Here is a 23,844-nt window from a genome sequence, read left to right on the forward strand (position 1 = left end):
TCTGAGAGCTTTGGTTGAAATCTAGTGACTGGAAAATTCACAGTGCATGACTCACATCATTTTCATATTCATCTGCAATTTTGGTGGGGCCCTGTCAACCTTGAAGATAGCATAACCTTGTTTAACAAAAGAATAAAGGTGTATAATCCTTACTGGCTGCAAGTGGGAGCAGTGGGCCAAATTGCCCCCCATAGCATCACAGAGCCAACCAGTTCCTTTTACTGCAGGAGTGAAGGGCTCATGTCTTTCCTCTAATGCAGCACCCATGTGTATGTTTTATTTTTGTTATGCACTTCTGTGAAAAAAACTATTTGCAAAAATACTACAAGAGACTTTGGGCGTTATGTCCATTGTTAAACTGTTCAATCAGCCTGTGGCCTGTTTCTTTTTCACTGCTGTTTGATGTTTGAATAGATGATCTGCAAAATGATTTGTTTGTAATTTGCATCTTAATTCCCCACAGAGACCATTATGAGGACTTGTTACAGTTTCATCAGGATTAACGTGTGAAATATTTTCTTGTGTTATTGCTGCTAATTAATCCACCGCGCAGGAATCTGCCGGAGAAACTCGTCTCCAGGACATTTTGGCATTCACATTTAATGTTTGATGCTCGCCTCTGTGTCTGATTTCCTGTCCTGCTGTGAATTGTTTTGTGAATACACGTGTGTGCTGTGACATTAAATAAAACAGGAGAACAAGAGTTTGGTGACATCTCGGGAAAGTTAATCTCTCCTGCGGCATCACGAAGACAAGGTAAACGAGTCAGCCACACAAAGGCTCTTGCACGTTTTTGCCCTTTAGCAACCTTTAAATTTTGAACGGAAAACTATCTTCAGCCACTCGCAGACAGTTCCTGACATACAAATACCACACACACACACATACACATGAGCTCCACCACACCGTTTTCATTGTGCGCCACTGTGGTTGTAATTATTTCCCAGCCCTGCTTCTTACATCAATAATTACTTGCCTGATTCATTCAGCAGGCTCTCTGTGAGCTATGATGTTGCTGTCGGGTCACCAAGGGAGCCTGCATCTTCCAGCTGAGAACAGCAACAATCACAAGTGCTATCTACTCGAGATCCTTACTCAGACTATGCACTGTTATTAAGCACAAAAAAGTCTTCTGTTATTTGAAAGGCTCCTTTAGAAGAACTCACTTCACAACTCATCGAGAGCAAAACAACAGCCACAGCAGCTACAGTTCATCCACTCAGACCCTGGTGGGACTTTCTATTTCAGAGCCAGTTCACAGAAAAACATCTAAAACAACAGGGTACAAAGCACGCGTGCTCGGCTATTCATCTTCAAGTGCTGTACGGAGAGGAATTTCACAGTCCTGCTGATGAAAACCACTCGAGGAAGTGTCATCCGTAAGTGTCCACATATGGCCTTCTTGGATTACTGATTTATAACAAGTGACAAGTTTATTTCCCAGGTGGACACAAACATTAACACAGCTTATGTGCTGCAGAAGAAAGCTACAAGGATCGTAACACCATCAGATATGAAGCGAGCAGCATGCTTAAAAAAAAAGAGGATTTAGATAATGTCAAAAGAATAATGTGAAAAGTAGAAAATAATGGACTCCATAGCTGGATTCAGTGGTTGTTTGAAATCACAGAGACACAGTTTGAGCTCAGAGGAACCATAATGCTTAAAAATGCAAACGTAAGGACAAATATTAATCATAGATTTATATGTGTTGCATGGGAAACAGATTTCACCATCAATTTTTCAGAAATCTAAAGCTGATGTTAACTTAACCTGAAAATGTGTTCATCAACTTTTTATCATCATCATGATGAAGAATCTGATCCTGCTGAACGCTCCAGTTTCAAGGTCAAGTGCAGTACAGTGTAAAAGTCTTGAGCCACCTGATTTCTTTGTACTTCCAGACTTACTTAATTCTTTAAAGTGGTCTTGAGTAATAATTCTCCAAACTTTCCGAAGAGCTTTCAAAGCTGTTCCCATTTCTTTTCTCTGACGGGCATAAAATAATATTTTTGCGCCAACAAGGTGACTCCCAAAGACCATGGCACCATGGTGTGCACCGTATCCTTAAAACATTGGAGGAAATTGGACAAGACGAGGACAAAAGAAGAACTTGAAGATAGACTTCATCTACAGCAGATGATCAGTATCTGAAAGTCACCTCCTTAACAAATAGGGGGGGAAATCCAGCAAAGACCTGACACAGCACTGGAGAGACTCATCTGATGGAGATCTTGTCAAAATTAATGTAATTATGAATGCAGAAAAGCCTCCTCAGATTTTCATCAGTCTTGTAATACCATCTGGAAAGCTATGACTGGCAACAGCTTCAAAACACACACACAAAAGTGCAACATCAGTAATGGATTGGCTTCCCCAGATCCCGGAACATTAGAACTGTGCAAACTCTGTTTTTGCTTTATAAACTGTATTTCCAGGCATGTTTGCGTATATTCAAATAAATTGCTGCACATACTTCTCATGGGTGGCCCAAGACTTTTGCACAGTACCGTATATCTCACACAGTCAACCTCAGGGGACACGCAGTGGCCTTCTAGAGCTTTCAACCTCATGTCACAGGTATCACCATGTTTGAAAGTCCAGCTTCTGATCATGGTCCTCATCATGGAGAGATTTCATCACTGAAAGCTTTTGAAACACCATTAAGTGGAAACATTTCTTAAGTATCAGTTGTGGAGCTTGTTTACCTGTAAAAATTCTTAATTAATAACGTTATCTGATACATTATATCTACATGACCTTCAAAATCCTTCAACTAGAACATTTTATTCGTATCCAGGAATGATTCTCAAAAGAAATGGTGACTAACTGCCCAACAGAAGGCCACAAACATGGTTGGTTTACATGTTTTTCTCTTTTTCATGTCAATTCACCATCTGTTTATTTAACTCGTGCAGATTTTTTTGAAACTGATTTCACTAAATTCTGATCAGCCTCACTGTAAAAAAAAAGAAGAAGTACGTTTTTAATTTGTTACAGTTTGCTGGACAAAGACACATCTGTACATCACCACAATCACCTGATTTTAAATCCGACAAATGAATATATAACCTTTCAACTTTAACTCAAGGAGTTTTACAAAGAAAATTGCGTTAACATTTTAGAAATTACAGTTATTTTTATACAGAGCTCTCCATTTTCAGAGGCTTAAAAACAGTTGGAGAATTGGCTGATGAGCAGTTTCATGACCCGGTGAAGCCATGACAAAGAATTTGTATAGTTTTTCACTGTAATTCTAAATGTGAGGACCAAAGAGATGATAGTGCAAGTGAAGTTCATCATTAGGTTGAAAAACCCCAATAACATTTTCAGACAAACAGCAGAAACTTTTTGAATGACCAAATCAACAGTGTGGTTCATCCTGAAAAAGGAGAAATGCACTGGTCAGCTGATCAGACAGAGCTTCACCGTGCAAAAGTATAATGACCAAAAACAAACTGCAAAAGCAATCAAAGAGTTTCTCAAAGCAATGGGATATTTCTCAATGGCCAAGCCGAGATCTCAGTCCAACAGAGTGACGTTTTCAGTTCCTGAAGAGGCAGAGAGAGACTCACAAACAAGCAAACTGAAAGTCTGGCAGGCAGAGAATCTCAAGGGAGGAAACAGAGCATTTGGTGACTTCCATGGATTTTAAATTTCAGAAAGTCATTGACTGCAAATTATTTTTCATCTAAGTATTAAAAACAATCCTTACGTTTAAAATTATCTTAGTTTATCTAGTTAATGCTAAGCCTCTGAAAATGGAGAACTGCAAATAAAAATGTCTGTAATTCCTGAACATTCAATTCCAAATTTGTGTTAAGCTCCTTGAATTAAAGATGAAAGTCTGCACTTCAATCACATCTTGATTGTTTGATGTAAACCCCACTGCAGTGGTGCACACAGGCAAAACTTCACAAACAGCTCGGGATTATGTTTGCACTGATTATTTAGCAATCTAATCTTCAGTGTTATTCTCTGTCTGCGAAAGCATCATCTGTAATAGCACTTTTAAGACCATAGTTATCTCCACCAATGTGCCGCTTTATGGGCCATGACGGTAAATTAAATTTGCAGTTATCTTTGATATTATGCGAGGAACACTGTGTTCCAGCGTAAGCAGGAAAAAACAAGAACAGCCCTCTCAGGGGAGTGATCCTCCAGGAGCCGTAATAACAAATCCGGATGCAGCAGTGAGAGACGTGACTCAATTATTTTATAATTAAAAGGCGACTTCCTAAAATGGTTTTCAACAAAGTCCTTTTCCTCTGTCTCCCACACAAGTGTCTGAAATTGTTTATGAAATAATGACATCAAATAAATCCAATGTGAGGATAAAAGGGTCATCAAGCCTTTAATTGGTGCCAACTGCAACTTCAATCAGGACACAGAACAAAAAAAAAAATCTCCACTGATGGACTGAAACATCAATTTAGTGCCTTATAAAATTCCCTATCCTTTTTCAGTTTGGCATAAGATAAATGTTTTTGTGAATTCATGGATAAATGCCTCCAACTGAGAAAAAGTTGATTAATTTCTTCATCGGAGAGGATGCCATGATGCAGAAAGAGGGAAGCTGGGCCTGAAAATGGATAAAAGGAAGCTTTATGACGCATGACGGTACGTTATCAGGCTTTGTCAACAGATAAAGCTTCTGATAAACTCGTGACTGTTGAGGCTCTGATGAAATAACATATTTGCAGTAGTGAAACCTGTCTAAGCACATCCTGCTCAAAGTCAGCGGTACTTCAGGCTTTAAAGAATTTCCAGTGTCTCAATCACATTTAGTTTCTGTCTTTCTTGATGTCATTCTCAGTAACAATGGTTACAGCTTCTCCGTTCTTCCTCTGAGACTCACCTGAGCTCGGTTATACTGAACGTGGAGCTTCTCTAAAGCAGCTGCAGACTCTGGTTCCACGATTTGCTCGCCTGCTTTTGTGTGACAAGCACAAGAGAGCATGAACTCCCTGACTGTATATATATTTTTGAAAGTCTGTAGCAGGGTTTTCTGACTTTTGCTGTCATTATTGGTTGCTCTCACTTTCCTTAAAAGCACTTTCCCAGTAACTACCAGTGAAATGCTTCCTCACAGCATGAAGCTACCACCCCTGATGGTGTGCCTGCTCTCTTCTAAATGAAGCACTTTGAATTACAATGGAAAAGTGTTCTTCAGACTTCATTATATCAACATTTTTAATGTGGTATTTTGCTGCCTTTGCCCTGGGTACAAATCGTCACATCAGGGCTCCGATTCTCTGACCAGCATCCCTGTCGCTGAAATCAAGAGGATGAAAAGCTGCTGCTGAAAAAAAAACAACTTTCCACTTCCTACCAAACACCAAGGAAACTCTTCACAAGTTTTTTCCTGTTTTGAAGATAACTTCCTGTGTCCCTTCTGTCAGGTCTAACACACCTTCGAAAAGCGGTATCATCATGAAGTTCTGGGAATCCATAAATCAGACTCCACCTAGCTGAGCTCATCTAAGCAAGATCTGTTATTCCTGGTTTAGAAACGCAGGTTTTATTGAACATTAGACCACTTCAACTTGAGTGAAACCAAACTGTCAAGCAAGGTGTGGCTACAAGGTGGATTTGGGTAAATTTAAGTTTTATTGGATTGTATTACTGCCTCTCAGAATATTCCTATGCAAACCAGTGAAGTTCCTGACAAACTAAAAAACGTGTGATTAAATTCAGTCCCTTCATGGTTTCAACGTTTTGATTTTTAAGTGGAATCCTGGACCTTTTTGAATGCTTCTCGTTTGCTTTGGTTAAAAAGCTTTTTTAATGTATTTTTTTGCCCTTTGAACTATAAAAATTAAATTTCACTTTCACAGCAAAAAAGGATATTGATTTCATGACACAGGTTACACATGCTCACTAAATTGGACAATGAAAAATTGGAGAAATGTTGCCTGTTGCACTGGTCTCTTAAACATGAGTGAGTTTACTATACCTTGTTGAATCTAAGCCACAGGCAGTTCTGAAGGTAAAAAGAGGTCATGTGGACATCTCTCGAGTAGACATGATTAAAACACATTTAAATAGAGGTAGACAGTAAAGGCATTAGGTGTGTCTAATGATCCGTTCACATTCAGGCAGTTTAAGTGTATGCCATTGTGTCTGCAGCTGTTGTGTTTTTAGCTTTAACATTTGTTGCTTCTGTGTGTGTCAGATCAAGTGCCTTAATGGACTGAAACAGCCAAGCAGCCACGCGTCTGCCGCAGTAATTATCTACCTTTGCAAACACCTGTGACCCATTACACAAAATGGATATTCTGGCTTCATAAAATAGAGAAGGTAAGTGCAATCCAGATGCAGCACCAATTTGACTTAGGTGGGGGTGGGAAAAAAAAACAGATGTTCTTCTCTCCTTTCGTCACTGAGGTCATTTCTGCCATAGACCTTATAACAGCATTCATTCATAAAGCAGCGATACACAATTAGAGAGAATCTGAACATTACTAAAGTGTTGAAATGTTGACCTCAGAGGTGTAAAATCACAGCAAACACAATTAGTCACACACTATCCCAGCACAGCACAGCTTAGTCCAGGTTCTCTCAAATGCTGATCTCCACTAAGCAACACTGTATACAGATTGTTCCACAGATTTTTTGGTGTTTATTGTCAAAACATATACAAACTGTATGAAACAAACAAACAAACTGAGAGCACAGTACTTTTATCCTGAGTTATAAATATTTTCCTAAAAATATACAGCATGATTATGAATCAAAACTGAAATTTCCCTCAACTCAAAGTAGATACTTGTTATTCATATTTTCTAAATGCTTGCTTTCTCCTTTTCATTATCTACTGAACTAAAGAGTCTTTAGAGACAAGGTCTCCAGGGATGAGATCTGGAGCACATGGCTATGAATAAAGCTTTAATATGGTGCAGCTATCTTACAAACCTGATTAAAACTATATTTGTCATGAAGTGTTCCAGATCTCATCTCATTATCCCACCTGCAACAGCCCTGCTCTCCAACTAAAGCAAAACACCTTGTTGCCCGAGATGCCCCATACTGTGGCAGGAGGAACTTTTACATCCTTTCTGTAACTCAAGAGTTCGTTCAGGCTCGAGCTGCATCAGTTTCACATCGCCGCTTAACATGACAGCAAGGGGAGTGTCAGAAATCTCTGATTAAAAAACCCACTACAGCACTAGAAAAGTCTTTGTTCCAGATGAGAAGAAGCTCTGACCTCCGTGAAACAGCTCAAATCACCTTCGGCTGTGAGGTTCTGTTGTGGACGGGTTTGTGGCGTGCTTTTCAGAAAGAGCACCTGAGGCTATTTCTCTTCATTTATCTCCACTGGGAGGTCCGCTCTCTCCCTCTTTACTGAAACTGTCTCCTCCTTAACGCTTCCATCGTCCGTTAGCTGTGAAGCTTCTCTTTTCCTCTCCTCCTTAACAAAGTTCTTTTCCACCTTTTCCTTCGCAGTAACTCCACGCGGTGGTTTGACATCGGCGGTGGTCTCAGTGGTAGCTGTGGAGCTCTCGCAGACAGTTGGTCCATCCCACTTTGGGATTTCCAGTCCCAGCAGCTCCATCAGCTGTTTCATGACGTCGTCCACATAACCATGGATACGCAGGTGTGCATGCTTGTCCTGCACTCACAGAAAATTGCAGCCATTGAGGTAATGGTTGATAATAATCAGTGTTTTTTCCAGCATTTACACAAATCACTCAACACTTCAAAGGTAAATAATTACACGTGCATGCGTTTGTATGTGTTGGTGTTGCATACATGACACTCACGTGTTTGGTCGGCTGCAGGTTGACAATAACCAGTTTGCCACCCTTGCGCTTGGTGAGGAGTGGGAGGTCTCCACTGGGTTTGATCTGCAGGGACGTGCCCAGAGTCAGAGCCAGGTCCGCTCGTCTAAAGAGGACGACGCCACACACAAACCAGTTCTTCATCATTCGTACATAATTGATGCAATCTATATATCCAATAGATTATCTTACAGTGTTAAATTGCATTATTCATTTATTTAGGTGTCATTTCTTGCAGTGGCACCACCTGACTTTTACTTTATGCTCTCCCTGTGCCGGGGCTAATTCTCTCCAACTACTCCAGATTCCTCCCACAGTCCACAGACATGCAAGTTAGTGGGGTTAGGTTACTGGTGATTCTAAATGGGCCATAAGTGTGAATACGAGTGTGAATAGTTGTCTGTATCTCCGTGTCAGCCTTGCAAACTGTCCAGGGTGTACCCCAGCTCGCAGCTGGGATAGGCTCCAGCTGTCCCGCAACCCCGAATTGGATAACCAGAAGAAGACGGATGGCTGAAAACCGCTCCACAGTTTTTTACTTTAAATTTATTATCATTTGAACAGCATTTTTAGTCGTCCAAATCTGTTCATTCAACAGGCAGCTAAGGCACCTGACATTGTTAAAGAATATATATTTGAATGCAATGAAAATCTATTCAATTAAAAATAAGTTTTATAGAATAAACTCCACAATGTCATAAAATGAATGAACAGAAACTATACACCTCGATAAAATGTCACGTCTTTGGCCCGTGTATATATACGTTTGTATCTGTCAGTAAAAAGGCAGTTAAAGCTCATTTATCCTGGCTGAAACTGAATGAATGGCAAGGTCAGCTTCAAGGCACTTTCTATGTCAGCCAGTCAAGGTACAGCGCGTGAGTTACTCTTCAGACTACAGCTTTTGCAATTTGATTCTATAACATACTTGTGCTGTTTGTTGTTATAAATAGCAAATTAGCTTCTGCGTTATGGTACGAAAAATGTCTTCTTTTTTTTTTTAAAGCCACACTGAGCGTTTCCAGTGAGCGTTCACTATGAATTCTAATCAGTTTGTTCTAACTTTGAAGAAATCCGCTCAAGGCTGTCAAGAGATATTGTGTTCATATGTGAGAAGCAGTCCAAACCAAACACACAGTCCCTCCCTCTGGCCTCGGCTGTTATAGTCACAAAGGCAAAAATGGCAAACAAATAAATAAAACAGATACTAAAACAGATACTTAGTGTATGCAGCTCCAATCCTAAACCACAAATAAAATAAACACAACTAAAGCCAGAAATCAAATTTCAGTATATACAGTCTGATCACACGCAACACTTCCAGCTGTGCAATGAACACATGCTGAACTCCTGCACTGTGCTGTCCCCTGCTCGCTTGAGCTCAGACAAATTTGGTCGTTTTCATCTTCAAACCGGTGCAACGGACGGATTCCCAGGTCTGCGCCCGGACAAATCCACTGCATGAACTGCAGCTAAACCTCACATTGATTACAGCTCGGTAATTTTTCACCTTTTTCCGCTGCCATGAACACATAATTCAGAGTTCAATGGTCAGAGCTCCAAATCTCCCCTTTGTAATTTAGTTAGTAATAATACATCCATTACAAACGGCGCATCAAGGTGACACATAAGCAATAAGAGGGTTTTTTTGTTGCAGAGGGAAAGAATGCAAATGTTCACACTCCAGAGGAAAATGGGGACATCAAAGCGCACTGCAATGCATATATAATCCCTAAAAAGGTTTTCAAATAAGGTCTTCTTTGCATGTCAGGAGCAATAGCAGAGCCACAGAAGGCTAAAGCAAATCAAACAGTTTCCACATTTTTCAGTTCACAGGATGTGTTTGAACTACTGCTTTCGCTTTATATTGAGAAAAAAAACCCAGACATGTCAGAGGAACTCTGACAGAAAAGAGCATACATTTTCTGTTTCCGCCTTATCAAAGCAGATGGTTAAACAAAGAACATCTACAATATAAAGTAAAAAAAGGAGTTCAAACTACTGCACCTCTCACCTGCTTGCGTCATCTGCTTTGTTCAGGTCTCTGTCAGGAAGAGCATCCTCCCAGTCAAGTATAGTGCTGATCAGCTTCCCTCTTTAGTATTAAGGAAACACAAAGGAAATAATAAATCAACAATGACTCACTTTTCGAGTCTTTAAAATGCACAAGCCTACGCATGTGTCACCTGCACGCTCTGAGCCCCCTGGATCGTACCACCTCACAGTAGCGTCCTGTCGGTTTCAGGCCCATCACACCGATCACCTTTTCTCGGACGTACTGCCTGGAAAACCAACAAGAATTCCATTTAATTCTCAGTGCGTCCACAGCAGCTTTACATGAATTACAAGAAAGAAGATCAAGCTGCTCCCAAGGCATCAAAGCAAGGTCTAATTTTACACAAAGCCTGACACTCAGTGGCTACTTCAAACCACACGTCTTTTAGACCTAAACGGTGGACTTTCCAAAAAGGTTCTCTAAAGATTTCAGGGATTTAACCACATCATGAAACTCTCGCAGACCTGTTTAAACATGCATTAATTCTCAAGCCCCTTTTTTTCCACCTAATCCCGGCGGTAATCTAACAACTTTGAAGGTCACTGGAACAAAGTAAAGTCACTGCAATGTTACTGAGAGCATTTGGAGATAGTGAGTGTGGATTAAGCTGCTGCGGTCCTGCTCTTTCCAGATTCATTTCACATTAGGATCCCTTACGTGTGCAGGGGGAACCACTCCTTACATTTACGTCTTTGAGTGTTGCCAGTTTTTGTTTTTACCTGCTGGAAGTGGAAACCAGCATGGGGTTTCTACTGCTGCGGGGCATCTGCTTCAGGGCTCTTCTGAGCAACTATCTGTGTACTTATGGAACTCCTCTGAATACATAAAGAGGAATACTACCACGGCATGTTTTGATCAACACATTACCCATGTAGATTGTGTGCAAATTCCAGGAGGGAGATGGTAGAAAGTCCATTGTGACCGTAGGAAATGTAAGGTGCAGGACTCCTTGGATACGTGCATTCTTAAGCAGTAAACATAAACAGATCCTCTTATTTGCATGCTTTACGCACTATGTGGCAGCCTTGTGCTTTGCTGCTGGTACTGCCAAACAAGCGCCTAATGAAATGTGAATTCAATGTAAGACAAGTTGTTTTTATCAAAATGTAACTTTTTGTGTTTGTGTGCATGCACATACCTGCCACACTTCTCACACTCCTCCACAAACATGTTCCCATGAAGCTCTGATAACAAATCCCTGACAGAGAGAGGCAGATGATATTCGTGTTATTCACCGTCGCCAACGCAGATATAACTTTTTGGTGCCAGAACTGAAACTAAATAACCACCAATGTTATAAAATACTTTTTAAAGTAGGTTCGTTAACTGAGGTTTCACTGCCTCTACACCCATATGAACCTGAGCGACATCCTGGCTTCAACTCTTCCGGGAAGGCTTTCCACGAGGTTTAAGAGTGCTTATGGAAATTTTTTGGCATTTTTCCTAAAGTGCATTTGTGAGGTCAGACACTGATGTTGGAAGAGAAGGCCTGGCTTGCAGTCTCCGCTCTAATTCATCCAAGGGTGTCCTATTGGTTTGACGTCAGGACTCTGTGTAGGTGGGTCAAATTTTTCCACACCAAACTCGCTCATGTGGGCCCCCCCCACACCATGATGCATGCTGGGTGCTGTTTTTTTATACACCTGTGGCAATGGATTAAATGATTTGAATGGCTGAGTAAATGCTTCTGCCAATATAGTGTAATAAAAACCTGTGAATATTTCAGCCAAATACCACCGATTCATGGCCTGTTACCGTACATAACATCCAACAAAGGCTATTTCGACCCAGGAAAAACCCTGTAATGTGAGGACACTACAGCTCAACTTTTTCTCTATCCTTCTTTTCAACTTGGACTCTTATAAATATTCTGAGCACTCATATTAGTTTCTGAGCATCACCTGGCACCTGTGCCGATTAGGCCCAACTGGTTTCCTTCGCCAGCTTAATTATTTCCTCAGAGAACCACCGCTACGCTTCCTGGTCTCATTTAAAAAACCTGACCGAGGGTGGAGGAAGGCTTAGAAAAACCCCCCGAAAAAACCCCCCCGGCTTCCAGGGAAAGCAACCCTTCCAATATGCATAAAGGCTGGATGTATGTGCTGAATTAAAAATAGGACTCCTTGCCTTGGGTTAGTCCAACATGGCTGTGTAACCCAGACTCAGACCAAACATTTTCCATTGCACTGAAAATTATTTCAAGCTATTCACCGCAGCTGTTATCACACAGCAGCAGCTTCAAAATTTACACAATGAGTCACATGTGGGAATGAATTGATATGATTGGGGGAAAACAACAGTAATGTGGTTGCTGCATGCATTTCATAAACAAGTCAGGCTGAAAGCTAAAGAGCTACTTTACACCTCCTCCATTCATTCTGCTTCAGCTCCAAAGCATTCATCGTGAAAGTTAGTGATATTCTTAAGATCTGACATATACTGTATAGTCGCATATAGAGAATAGCAATGTCTCTACGATTTAAATTACCTGGGGAAGCCTGATCGCACATGCAGGCCATCCACATTCTGGCTGATGAGATATTTGAGGTACCCTGCCCTCTGCAGTCCCAGGAGAGCCATGTGAGTGAAGCTTGGGCGAGCATCTTCAAATGTAGTATCAAAATGAGGTGACTCACCCTTTTCTTCAAGAGTCCACACACCCTTGGGACCCCTGAAAGAAAATAAAGATTAGAAATACATGGAGTGAGCATAAATGGGACTGGACAGGTTGTAATATAGTGGACTAGAGGCTTTACATCAGGTGTGTGTAACAATAAACCCATGGGAAAGGTTTCTGTAGAGAAGCTCCATAGAATATTTGTATGAAATTGACATTATTGTTAGTCCAAGACCAATAAAACCACTGCAAATATATATAAAGTAAGAAAAAAAAATCAGAGCGATCATTTTAAACAACAACAAAAATAAATCCTCACAGTCTAATGTGAGAGGAAAACTTTTGTTGACTATGTGGATGATGTTCAATGTGAAATTGTTCCGTTTCTGCTCCTGTGATTATCTGTCAGTTGTGGATGTCTGAATGGTTGGATGAACACAGTGGTACACTCGCTGCTGGAGCTGTCTAACACCGTGACAGTTGCCAAGTTACTCTGAGGGCATGCAACTTATCATTAAGCATCAGACGATAGAGCGCATCCTACAAATCCAAAAATACAACCACATGTCTCATCTTTTGCTCTCAGCTTGGACTTTAAAAACCCCGTCTTTCAGCCGACCGGCTCAAAGCCTCATCGGCAGTGAGGGAGTGATGCGTGCATCGCATACAACACCCTAATCACCCCGTGAACGATGCTGCGCGACATTAGTCTGTGAAGCTGTTACATTTACGTATTAAGGTGTCAGTAACAGTAACTTAATGAGCTGAATTTCTTCTGATCTGGAGTACGTGTGTTTATGTGTGTCTGAGCAGCAGAGGGAACACAGTTTGCATTTGTGAGCTTTATGTGTATGTTTTAATCTTGGCTCTAATGATAAACCTTCCAAGGTCAACTCCACCTGGCTGACAGGCGAAGCAATGAAATATTAATTTGCCTTCACATCCGAGTATTTATGCGTTTGTGTGAATTCACATAATCTATAGTACAACTGAATGACTACAATGAAGACCTCTATCCGCTCCACATCTCTGCATTCGGGAGGCAAACATTTGCCACAGTACCAAAGACAATCTAAGTAGACAATAGAAGTATTTTCCATTATATTTTCAGTGCGTGTTACACAGTGCTAGACCTTATGTGAAGTAAGCAAGCACCACCCTCCTCTGCTCAAATCACGGTACTACAAGAGAAACAGGAGAATAAGCCGAGAGGTGCTTGTTACATCTCCCAAAATACCAAAAAGATATCAGAAATGCTCAGCTCACAGTGAATAGATTGATTCTTATATAGCGCTTTCTATTCTCCCAACATGCCTCATTTACACAAGCACTTTTTTCCCTTATGCTTAAGCGCTTACTTACATTGGAGACCAATTTGGGGTTAGGATCTTGCCAAAGAATATTTGGCATGCAGACTGGAGCGGCCAGGGATCGAACCACCAACCTACTAATTGGTAGATGACCTTCTCTATCTCCTGACCTCTCCGACTTTCAAGAACAAGGTTCAAAGACAATCAAATATTGTCGTAGTCCTGACTTAACTGGACTCAACACAGGAAACCTCACCCGGCCCAGACATGGAAGGGATTGACAGCTTGATAGCTATTTCTGGATCCTGTGGGTGGTGGTGCATGGCTGTTCTTAGTTGGTGGAGCTCATGACTGCACAACACAGCTTTTCTGCACACAGTAACAATTTCTGTAGCTATGATATTTGATGATGCTAATATGTGCTAATCATAAGAGAACAATTAAACAAATTAAAAACAAACAAACAATCAGAATCATTCATTTGTGCTGCCTATTAAATTTCATGACTTCACTCTTTAAGGTCAATTAAAGCATAAAATTTCCATCTGAAAAATATTCAGTGACAAAACCGTGAAGCAACACTGGCCAACTTCGGGCTCAAAGGATAAAACACACTTGGAAGATTTTATCATTAAGCAACAGTGAGGTTTTACTGCCAGTTTTAATCACTGCTGATCAAAACTCTAAATTAACAGCATTATAATAATCGGAATGAATCGGTAACACTGACTTTTTTTAAACTGATAAAATTTCTTAACTGCAACTCAGATTTCATAAAATCAAAACAATCAGATGCTACATATATTTTAATTAACAACTAGGCGGCATCTTCTGTGGATACTGCATCTATCACAATGGCATAGATTCACAGTAGAAGAGTCTTGGTGGAAAAACATCTGAAAAACATCTGGTGCATCATTAAAATCAAAGCATGTGACTGCAAATTTTTTGATTTGCTCTGCTGCCATTAAATTCAAAATTAGCTAATATTTTACGCGAAGTAGTAAAATGTCTGAATTTAAACACTTTAACTGTTTCCTTTTCTGTTGTGAAAAAAATGTGGGTTTATGAGATTTGCAAATAATTAGACTGTGTTTTTAATTCACATTTTACTCAGTGTCCCAACTGTATCATCTGCCAAGGTGATGATGGTGATGATTTTGACCTGCTGTAAGAAAAGAACTTCCCAAATCTGAGATAAATTAAGTATGTCTTGTGTTTTCTTTTCTTAAGATTTGGGCTCCAGAAAACAAACATAATATTTGTTTTTGTTGGAACTGTATTTCCTTCTTTGCACTTCTAAAAGAAAATGTAACTTGGCCTAGAGGTGCACAATCTATGCAAAAAACTGCACGTCAACATAAAAAAAACAACAACAAAAAAACACTTTTGTTCTTGTCTCACCTGAAGTCGGGGATACCTGCCGAGGTGCTGATCCCAGCTCCCGAGTGGACAACCAAGTACTGAGATTCTTTAATCAGCTGAGCTAGAGTTTCCACCTTGGCCTTCAGCTCCTCAGGATTATCAAAGTGCTGCAGCAGAAGAGAAAAACGCGACTTCAAGAGCTGACCGAGAGCCACATTCAAATCAAATTACAATGAATAAGTCTGTTTGACAAAAGGTACAAGCACACAGCTGTAACACAGTTTATTACAGCTCAGCACTGATTTAAAAGAAACACTGACAGTTTTGAAGTACTGGTATTTGTGACTCCTCTAACCCCCTCCCCTTGTAGCTTTCAGATCTATACGTGTGTGCTGAAGATAGTATCAGTATACGATCTGTGCACTTCCTAATAAAATACGTATAACTAATGTGATATTACTCGTGGATTATTATCCGATGCTTGGAGACAAACAGAAGCTCTTCGTGTTACTTTCGGATGTTGCCGTTTTTAAAGACCAAGCTCTCCAAACGTACTATGCGACAAACGTCCGCGGCTAACCTGCTAGCTACCTGCTCTTAAAGCTTCAATTACCTCAGGAAGTCCGCAGACACCTTTGTTTGCGTACGGCGTGAGTCCAGCTGCATAATTCACAGACATGGCTGCAGACGGTAGTGTACTTTTGTTTTTTTTTCTTTAATAAAATTAGTCGTGTTTTGTCCGGGCGGCGAAAATTTACCAAGCGATAGTTACGATGACGACATCAAAAAGCGACTGGGTGATGCTGCATTCAAGGACTTTGGGAAATTAAGACTTCACCTCTGTGTTCAGAAGACGTTCCACATTGAACCTCCAAGTTGTTACATATATACCAACGGATGCTAAAGGTCTCTTAATAAATTAAAGTTAATAAACAAAATGATGGATATCTTAATAAAATAAACAAATTTTTTGTAATAAATTATCTTGAGTTAACATTATTATTTGAAAATCATTTTAATAGCACTACATTGTGAATGAAGACTGTTTTATAGATACAATTCCCCGTCACTTTATTAGGCGCGCCACAGAGCTCCTTAATGGAAAGATCTAAGCAGCCAATTATATGGCAGTAGCTCAGTCCATTTATTTGTGCAGACATGGTCAAGACAACCTCCTGAAGTTCATACTGAGGATCAGAATGAGAAAGAAAAGTGATTTAGGGACTCTGAACGTAACAGTTGTTGGTTCTAGATGAGCTGGTCCTGGGATTTTACCCCACAACCATCTCTACAGTTTATAGAGTATAGTCAGAAAAAGAGAAAATATCAAGTGAGGCAACAGTAACTAACTTTAAAAAAAAAAAAAAAAAAAAAAGCAATGTGAATGCAGAAAATGTGAAGATTTTGCCTGAAATGCTTAAAAATATTTGAAATATTCAAAGCAGTTTCTGATTGGTGTCAGCTTGTGTGCCTGCTTGTTTCTATACCACTCAGTCTGCTTATATCACTGTGTTTTACAGTCATGTCTAAATCTGCTGAGTTTGATTCCCACCAATCAGGCGAATAGATGAAAGTTACAAAAAAGAAAAGCATAAGCATACGTCTCCAGAAAAAGTTTTGGTACTATAACTGTTTCTGTAGCACAAAGTACGCAGAAGTGCACAAAATAAGAATAACATAATAAACTAGAAATAAATAAAAATATATCTTCACATTGAGAGCTGCTGCACACAGCTTGTGAAGCAAACGGTGCAGTTTATTGTGAAATCAGTGGATAATAATGGAAATAACATGACAGTCAGACCCACATGCTCCAACATGAAACCTGTAAATGGTAAATGGCCTGTATTTGTATAGCGCTTTACTAGTCCCTAAGGACCCCAAAGTGCTTTACACGTTCAGTAATCCACCCATTCACACACATTCACACACTGGTGATGGCAAGCTACATTGTAGCCACAGCCACCCTGGGGCGCACTGACAGAGGAGAGGTTGCCGGACACTGGCGCCACTGGGCCCTCTGACCACCACCAAGAGTCTTGCCCAAGGACACAACAACCGAGACTGTCCAAGCCGGGGCTCGAACCAGCAACCTTCTGATTACAAGGTGAACTCCCAACTCTTGAGCCACAATCGCCCCAATTATGTATTAAGGAATCAAGAAGAAAAAGCAGCCTTTACCTTATAGTAACCTTTTTTACAAATAGCTATGCAGCTTTGCTAATAATAAAACCAAAATATCAAAAATTCTTAAAATACAAAAAGTAACCTGCTTAAATGCAGGCATACAAATCAAGTGAAACAGAAGAAAAAGCTCTGTGGGTCTTTTTTTCTTCCAAATAAATCTTTATTTTTTCAGTTTTTAAATAGCTGAAAAATAAAAAAAAAATACACAGGTGAATAAAACAACATAGTAATCATTCATACAGCTATATGTGCATATCTGTCACGGTTCCTGTTAAAGATGCAAACCAACACTGAAGACCACCGAAAGAGGAAAATAGTTACTTTTTCTCAATTGTTGTGTCACATGTAATTCATTATCCTGAGAAATTCAGTATGACTTCCCAATTTAATTAAAACAATCAATATTGCTGATGAAAAGGTTCACACAGAGCACACCCACACACACACAGAAGAAAAAGAAAAAAGTCCAATCTCAACTAAGACAGAATAGCAATGGAAGAATAAAACATGATGGTCTTGTTCACTTCCGAGGACTGGCAGGAGAAAAAAAGAAAAGAAAAGAAAAGAAAGAACCTTGTTGAGAAGTGTGGGATCATAGATTATGAGACAATACCTACAATTGTTTCTGTCAATCAAACCTAATAATCTCGTCATCACATAACTCATTCTCAAGCAAAAAACAAAAAAAACAAAACACAGGCATAACATCTATCTGAAGAAAACAGTAAAATAAAAACAAGCTTGCAAGAGAGAACACAAAGAGCAAACAGAGTGCGACAAACAGTTACCAAATGTTTTGGGCTTTCTTTAAAACACACTTCTTTTGGTCTTTGGGTCAAGTGGGGCCCATCAGCGAGTGACCTCCCCCGAGGAGAAATGCAATTCTGATCAATAATTAGCTCCGCCCCAACAACTCCCTGGTGATCATCCTACACAACTCTTAATCTGAACTACTTCAAATAACACAACCCTACACTTAAAATGACAGGAGAAATACATCCAACAGTAACCAGAAGAAAACACGGCAAAGATCAACTTCATGTTAGGAAAAAAAACAGAAAAAAAAAGTTCACGTGAGGATTTGACCTTCCGATTGAGCCAGCCGGTCCTCCGGGCAGAGAGTCCTTGTTGTTGAAGTCTTTGTCATCACACGGATCATGACGTAGATAAACGGTCCACCAGTAAAAGAGACAAAAAGCTTTGAAAAGAAGTTCCGGCATGCACAGGAACTTTGAAAACATCGTCATGTGACAATTAAGGTCTTGTCCTATCAAAGCGGATCAGACTGTGACACTTGGAGAGGGGAGAAAAAAGACAAACAAACCCAAAAACAAAACAAAAAACAGAATATTTGCAGCACAGCAAACGTGCTGTTTGAAGTCCTCAATCTTCTGTTCATCACTGTGACCAACTAGCAGTGAGCAATAACCAGTTACAATTAGGGAAAGAAAGATATGCAAAAGACAGGCTGAGAAATGTTTGGAAGTGTTTGCACCAGTGCAAATGTTGCTATTGTTGACAGTTGGGTTTTTTGTTTGTTTTTTTAACCCCACAACACCTTACACTATACATGGGACTGAGAAACTCAGCAGGGTATGTGAGAGTTGTGTTTTTTTATTTTCTTTAAAGTAAGGATTTAGGTGATGATAAAAACTGAAGAAACTGGTGACTTTTGTGCTGGTGCAAATCTTACCAGGTCAGAGCCTTCCTCAGCAAGGCATCAATTTCAACCTCCAAGACGCATTCAGAGGCGAGAGGAAAAAAGCTCTGTGTTGGTTTAGAGGAGGGAAGCTTCCAATCTTTCTTGGTTGTAAACCTAGAATATCTGGCAACCCGGGCAGAGAGAGGAAGGGTAGCACACGTCAGCTAAGATCGGGGTGCCGGAAAAAAGCGTGTCAGGACTCCTCATTGCCTGAGTCGTCTTCGTCATAGCAACAGTCGCCATCCTCGCCTTCCACGTCGTCTTCGTCGTAGCAATAGTCATAGAAGAGGTCGGAGCCTTCGTCGGGGGCTGGGGCGCGTGTGCGGACGCAGTACTCCGCCAGCGTAGTGGGCACTTTCACGCCATCGCGCTCAGCTTCAGCCTTGGTAGCCAACACTTGTTTTCTGAGGGGAGATCGAGTGGCGTCATTACAAACAGCTGGAGATTTACTATCATTTTCTGTCTTTCCATAAAAGATCAAAGAAATCTGAAGAAAAGTTCCCACCTTATCCGCCAACAGTCAGCTGATCTTTTGCTACATGAATGAAGCTGTGCAAAATTTTACCTTTATGCTATCAATATTTTACAAGTACAGAGTCCACACACCCACAACAGTCATCTGGTTAGGTCGCCTCCGAGGTACTTCCCTCTGGAGGTTTTTTTTTGGAGTGAACTCCAGCTTTGAACATTCAAGATTTTTATTTTCTGAACACATTTATTAACAGAAGAATGGCGGTTCACCAAGTTTTAATAATGCACTGGACAGTTTTAGCTGTTTCAACAATCACTACATCTGTATTTCTCTGCTTGATGCAAGGCATTAGTTTGACCCTCTGAATCAGTAAAATCTTCTCTACAACTACAGGATACATCTGACATGAAATGACTTTTGTTTTGCACAGCGAGTGAGTTTACACCATTTCTTTTAACTGTGAATCATGCAAACTGTTTACCTGATGATCTCCACATACTCCCGGTCTTTGCCTTTGCTGTCTCTCCATTTGCGGTACATGACAGACGCGTCCACATTGGCAGGAGAAAAGGTGTTGGGTTCATTCAGCAGTGAGATCACACTCAGCAGAATGGTCCTGGAAGCAAACACAAAGGTGGCAGTCAGCGTGGCATCTACTGCAGGACACGAACACACAAGTTATGGGAATTAAAACAAAAAGAAAAAAAAAAAAAGGAACTAATTTCTACTTTCTCCCTTATGTTAATTTTTTAAAACACATTTTATTTTAGAATTGGGTGAATTTAGAAATTTGGATAAAGAGTCTCCAATTATGGATATAATGCTAATTATTCTGGCAGATAGATTATTTTAAACTTTTCAAAAATGCTGTAAATGACAGTGAGGTAACTTGCACTGGATAAAACAATGAGCAACTAGAACACTGGACTGTTTTGATTAAAACAGACCTCTCTACGCCTTTGTAAATCTTATTAAAACAAGGTTGAGGAGGATTGTTGTCCTAAGACAGGGATCAGCAATCTTTAACACCAAAAGAGCCATTTGGACCCGGTTTCCACGCAAAAGAAAACACTGGGAGCCACAAATACTTTTTGACATCTAAAATGAAGATAACACTGTATATATTGTTTTTTACCTTTATACTTTGTGTGAACAACTAAGGTGTGTTGCTTATGAAATCCATGAAGTGCTACAGCAAAAACTAAATTTTATTTATGTAATTAACACATTTTGAACTCTTAAAGAAATATAACAAAAGGAAAGACACCCAGCTGAACTAAAATGATCCATGTAGCAAACAAAAACTGTAAGCCGCCACCCTTATATTGCCTTTGGGTTTTTTGAGCCTTGACCTGACTTTTAAAAAAAATTATTGGGAAAAAAAGCACTATGTTGCTAAAAAAAAGAAAGAAATAGATATTTACAATATTCTGCCTAAATATGTATTTTACCTGGTTAATGTGTGTGGCGGGGCGTGGTCTGCAGCGCCGCTGCAGGGGAGGCGGACGCACCTGAGCGGCACCCGCAATCACGCCTCGCCGATTTAACGTCTGTGCTCTCTATGCTGTTGTTGGTGTGTGTCGAACTGTGAGCTGAAAAGCTGCAGCCATCTGTGTGCGTACAGCAACCATGTGTGAAAAGTGGTCAATAAAGAGATGCTGAAAAGCATGTTCATGCAAACATCGTCAGGTCTGTCGTGGTATGTTTACAATGGGACTTCTGCTCCTGAACCTCTGCGCACAGCGTCTGCAAATCGGGGCTGTACGAAGTCACTTTCATCTTTACGCAAGACTGTAAGCTGTCATCTGTGAGGCGTGAGCGGAGTTTGTTTTAACTTAGTTCACGGTGGAGAATAGCTGCTGACATAATGTGGATCCGAAGATCCATAATTGGCCTATCTGGGGTTGAAAGTCTCGATAAATGCACGGCGTTTCTGCGGGTATACCGGCTTCCGCGAGTGTGACGCTTATTTTGAGCGATGAAGAAATAATAGAATATAATTTTATTTTTATATTTCAATATCACAATAATCTAACAATTTAGAACTACACGTTAAAAAAAAAAAAAAAAAAAAAAAAAAAAAACTAACATAAATAAAATACACTTCAGCCAAATACTTCAAATTTATTTTCCCAAACCACGCAGTGCCGCACTATAAGGACTAAAGAACCGCATGTGGCTCCGGAGCCGCAGGTTGCCGACCCCTGTCCGAAGACAACAACGTAAAACAACACTAAGATTGTCACTGAATGTTCAGCATGTTCAGAAATGGTGACTTTTGTATTTTTGTGTAATAACTTGTGCTCTGAAAGCAATGCATGATAATGTACTTCTACTATAATAAAACAGTATAAAGGAGGATATCTTCCTCTTCCTACTGAATGATAATGCCTCCATACTGCAAAAAACAACAGGCGACTCAAACTGCTTTAACTAGCAAGGTGTATAATACATTGAATGCCCACATATGGATTCAGTTTCTAGATACAAGTAAAAAGAAGCCAATGAAGATGAATGTCATGTGATAAGACTGACTCAGGTAAATTATTGAAGTGGCTGACACAGAACAAAGACGGGAGGTACCCAAGAAAGGAGAGACATGAGAGATAATGAGGGAGTGCTAACCGGACGTTCTGGGTGGGATTCCATCTCTCTGAAGGCAGCTCTCCGCTCTGTGGGTCGTCCACTGGAGGGTGCAGTATAGAAATACACACATCTCCATTCTAAAAGACACAGAGGGGAAAGAAAGCTCCTTCAAATGTGATTAAGTCAAGTTTTAGTTATAGAGCACTTTTTTAAAAAAAACAACAATCTGATAAAGTCCTGTATAAAAATACTAAACACACCACACAAAATATAAATAATTAAAAAAAAAAAAAAAAAAAAGCCAATCCCCCGCTACGGAGAGATTATGGAGATTGACTACCTGATGTTTTCAGCTGGGTTGAACACCTTAAGGTTGCTGGCAGTCAATTAACTGCCAGCAACCTTAAGGGAACATGTGTCAGCAGCTCAGATATGTATGGTGGCGCTGATCCATTAAAGGCTTCAAAAACAAACAAACACATTTTTTTAATGGGTCTAATGGGCCCCATGATGCAAGTGGTATTTGATCATATGAATCATGAGGCAAGCCTAGGACAGCTGCTCCCATCACAAACAGCAGTGGGAGGGCATTCAAGTATGTCAAGTTGTTACCTCATAGATGTTGGGGTGCCACATCTTGGTGAGGAAGCGGAAAGCCGGAGGGGAGTAAGGGTAGTCTAGAGGAAACTTGATTCGAGCCTAGGACAAAAAGAGACCTTTGGGGCTTGAATTGTGTGGCAATCTTTATTCATTCAGTAAAGCCTGTGTATTGTATTACATTAAGTGAAGTAATCACACCACTTTGGCTTTCTTACCTTAAAATATCCCCCTTCATAGTGAGTGTTTGGTGGTCCAAAAATGGCCACTTCCCAGTTGTATAAATCAGCCTCGTCCACCAGTGTTATTTTGAATCCCTCCACGGGCTCCTCCTGAAGGCTCTTCAGTTCCAGCATGAGTGCTTTCTGTGAACTGGCTACATGAGGGGCGTCGGGTTGCGCCATAATGTTGTTGTTGGTGGTGGTCTGGGTGGCTGTCGGGATATTCTGGAGTGAACAGCGGACAGTTTCCTTCTGTTCACGCGAACACGGCAAAGTTAGCCTAATAAGCCAAGCAGCCTACCCTGAAAACAACAACAGTACCGAGACAATAAAACAGGCCAAACGTGTCAGGCTGTGCTCGAGCCAAACAAAGGTGGCGTTGATCTGTCCCCGAAACAGAGAAATTATTTACCAATGTCAACACTCAGAGAAATCTGCAGCTGACCAACCATTGTGTCAGACCCGCGCCTCCAGCTTTAGCTGATCTACCTGGCAGAACAGCCGCGGATATAAGCCGTAAATCTACTGATAGCTGTAGGCTAATGGGAGCTAGCTAACAAGCCCTACCTCACCAACCAGATCGAACCGATCCTAGCACGGCGCGAATACTTCCTAACCGCATACAAGAGCCAGGCTAGGACAGAAAACACACCTATATACCCAAACCCATGAATTCTTTACGGCAACAGCCGGAAAATATAGCTCATACGGCCATAAGAGAAGACAGGATAGAGAAGAATGTTGCTGAAAGGAGTCCCCTTTCCTCTACAAACAGGCAATGGCGCCCTGTGATATGCGGGATTTGTAGTCCAATTTCCACCTGTCAACATTATTTTTCCCCTTTAGAGCAGCAAAGAAGGCGTGCCGTGACGCATTCAACTGTCTTATTACATAAGTTTATATATAATTAAATTTACCCAGAAAAAATAATAGCTTTTAGAGCAATAATT

General features: G+C 40.5%; 2 protein-coding genes across 3 annotated transcripts; both read right to left on the minus strand.

Annotated features, from left to right (window-relative positions):
• Positions 1-6,599: 6,599 nt before the first annotated feature.
• On the minus strand, positions 6,600-15,931 carry sirt6 (sirtuin 6). Its single transcript, XM_026150578.2, has 8 exons — positions 15,743-15,931; positions 15,169-15,296; positions 12,326-12,508; positions 10,976-11,035; positions 9,968-10,063; positions 9,796-9,876; positions 7,764-7,887; positions 6,600-7,612 (listed from the first exon to the last, which is right to left on the minus strand). The coding sequence occupies exons 1-8, from the start codon at positions 15,806-15,808 to the stop codon at positions 7,295-7,297; spliced, it is 1,056 nt and encodes a 351-aa protein (XP_026006363.1). The 5' UTR covers positions 15,809-15,931; the 3' UTR covers positions 6,600-7,294.
• A 2,764-nt stretch (positions 15,932-18,695) lies between these two features.
• Positions 18,696-23,704, minus strand: LOC113010001 (ubiquitin-conjugating enzyme E2 R1-like). 2 transcript variants are annotated; one of them, XM_026148755.2, is made up of 6 exons: positions 23,307-23,447; positions 22,892-23,196; positions 22,689-22,775; positions 22,116-22,213; positions 19,972-20,106; positions 18,696-19,422 (listed from the first exon to the last, which is right to left on the minus strand). In XM_026148755.2, the coding sequence occupies exons 2-6, from the start codon at positions 23,075-23,077 to the stop codon at positions 19,212-19,214; spliced, it is 717 nt and encodes a 238-aa protein (XP_026004540.1). In that variant the 5' UTR covers positions 23,078-23,196; positions 23,307-23,447; the 3' UTR covers positions 18,696-19,211. The 2 variants fall into 2 exon arrangements, with proteins under 2 accessions (XP_026004540.1, XP_080149505.1); XM_080293379.1 differs by having other exon boundaries at positions 22,892-23,704.
• Between the last annotated feature and the right edge of the window lie 140 nt (positions 23,705-23,844).

The sequence above is a fragment of the Astatotilapia calliptera genome, chromosome 18, assembly GCF_964374335.1.
Source record: "Astatotilapia calliptera chromosome 18, fAstCal68.1, whole genome shotgun sequence".
In the NCBI taxonomy this organism is placed as follows: Eukaryota; Metazoa; Chordata; class Actinopteri; order Cichliformes; family Cichlidae; genus Astatotilapia; species Astatotilapia calliptera.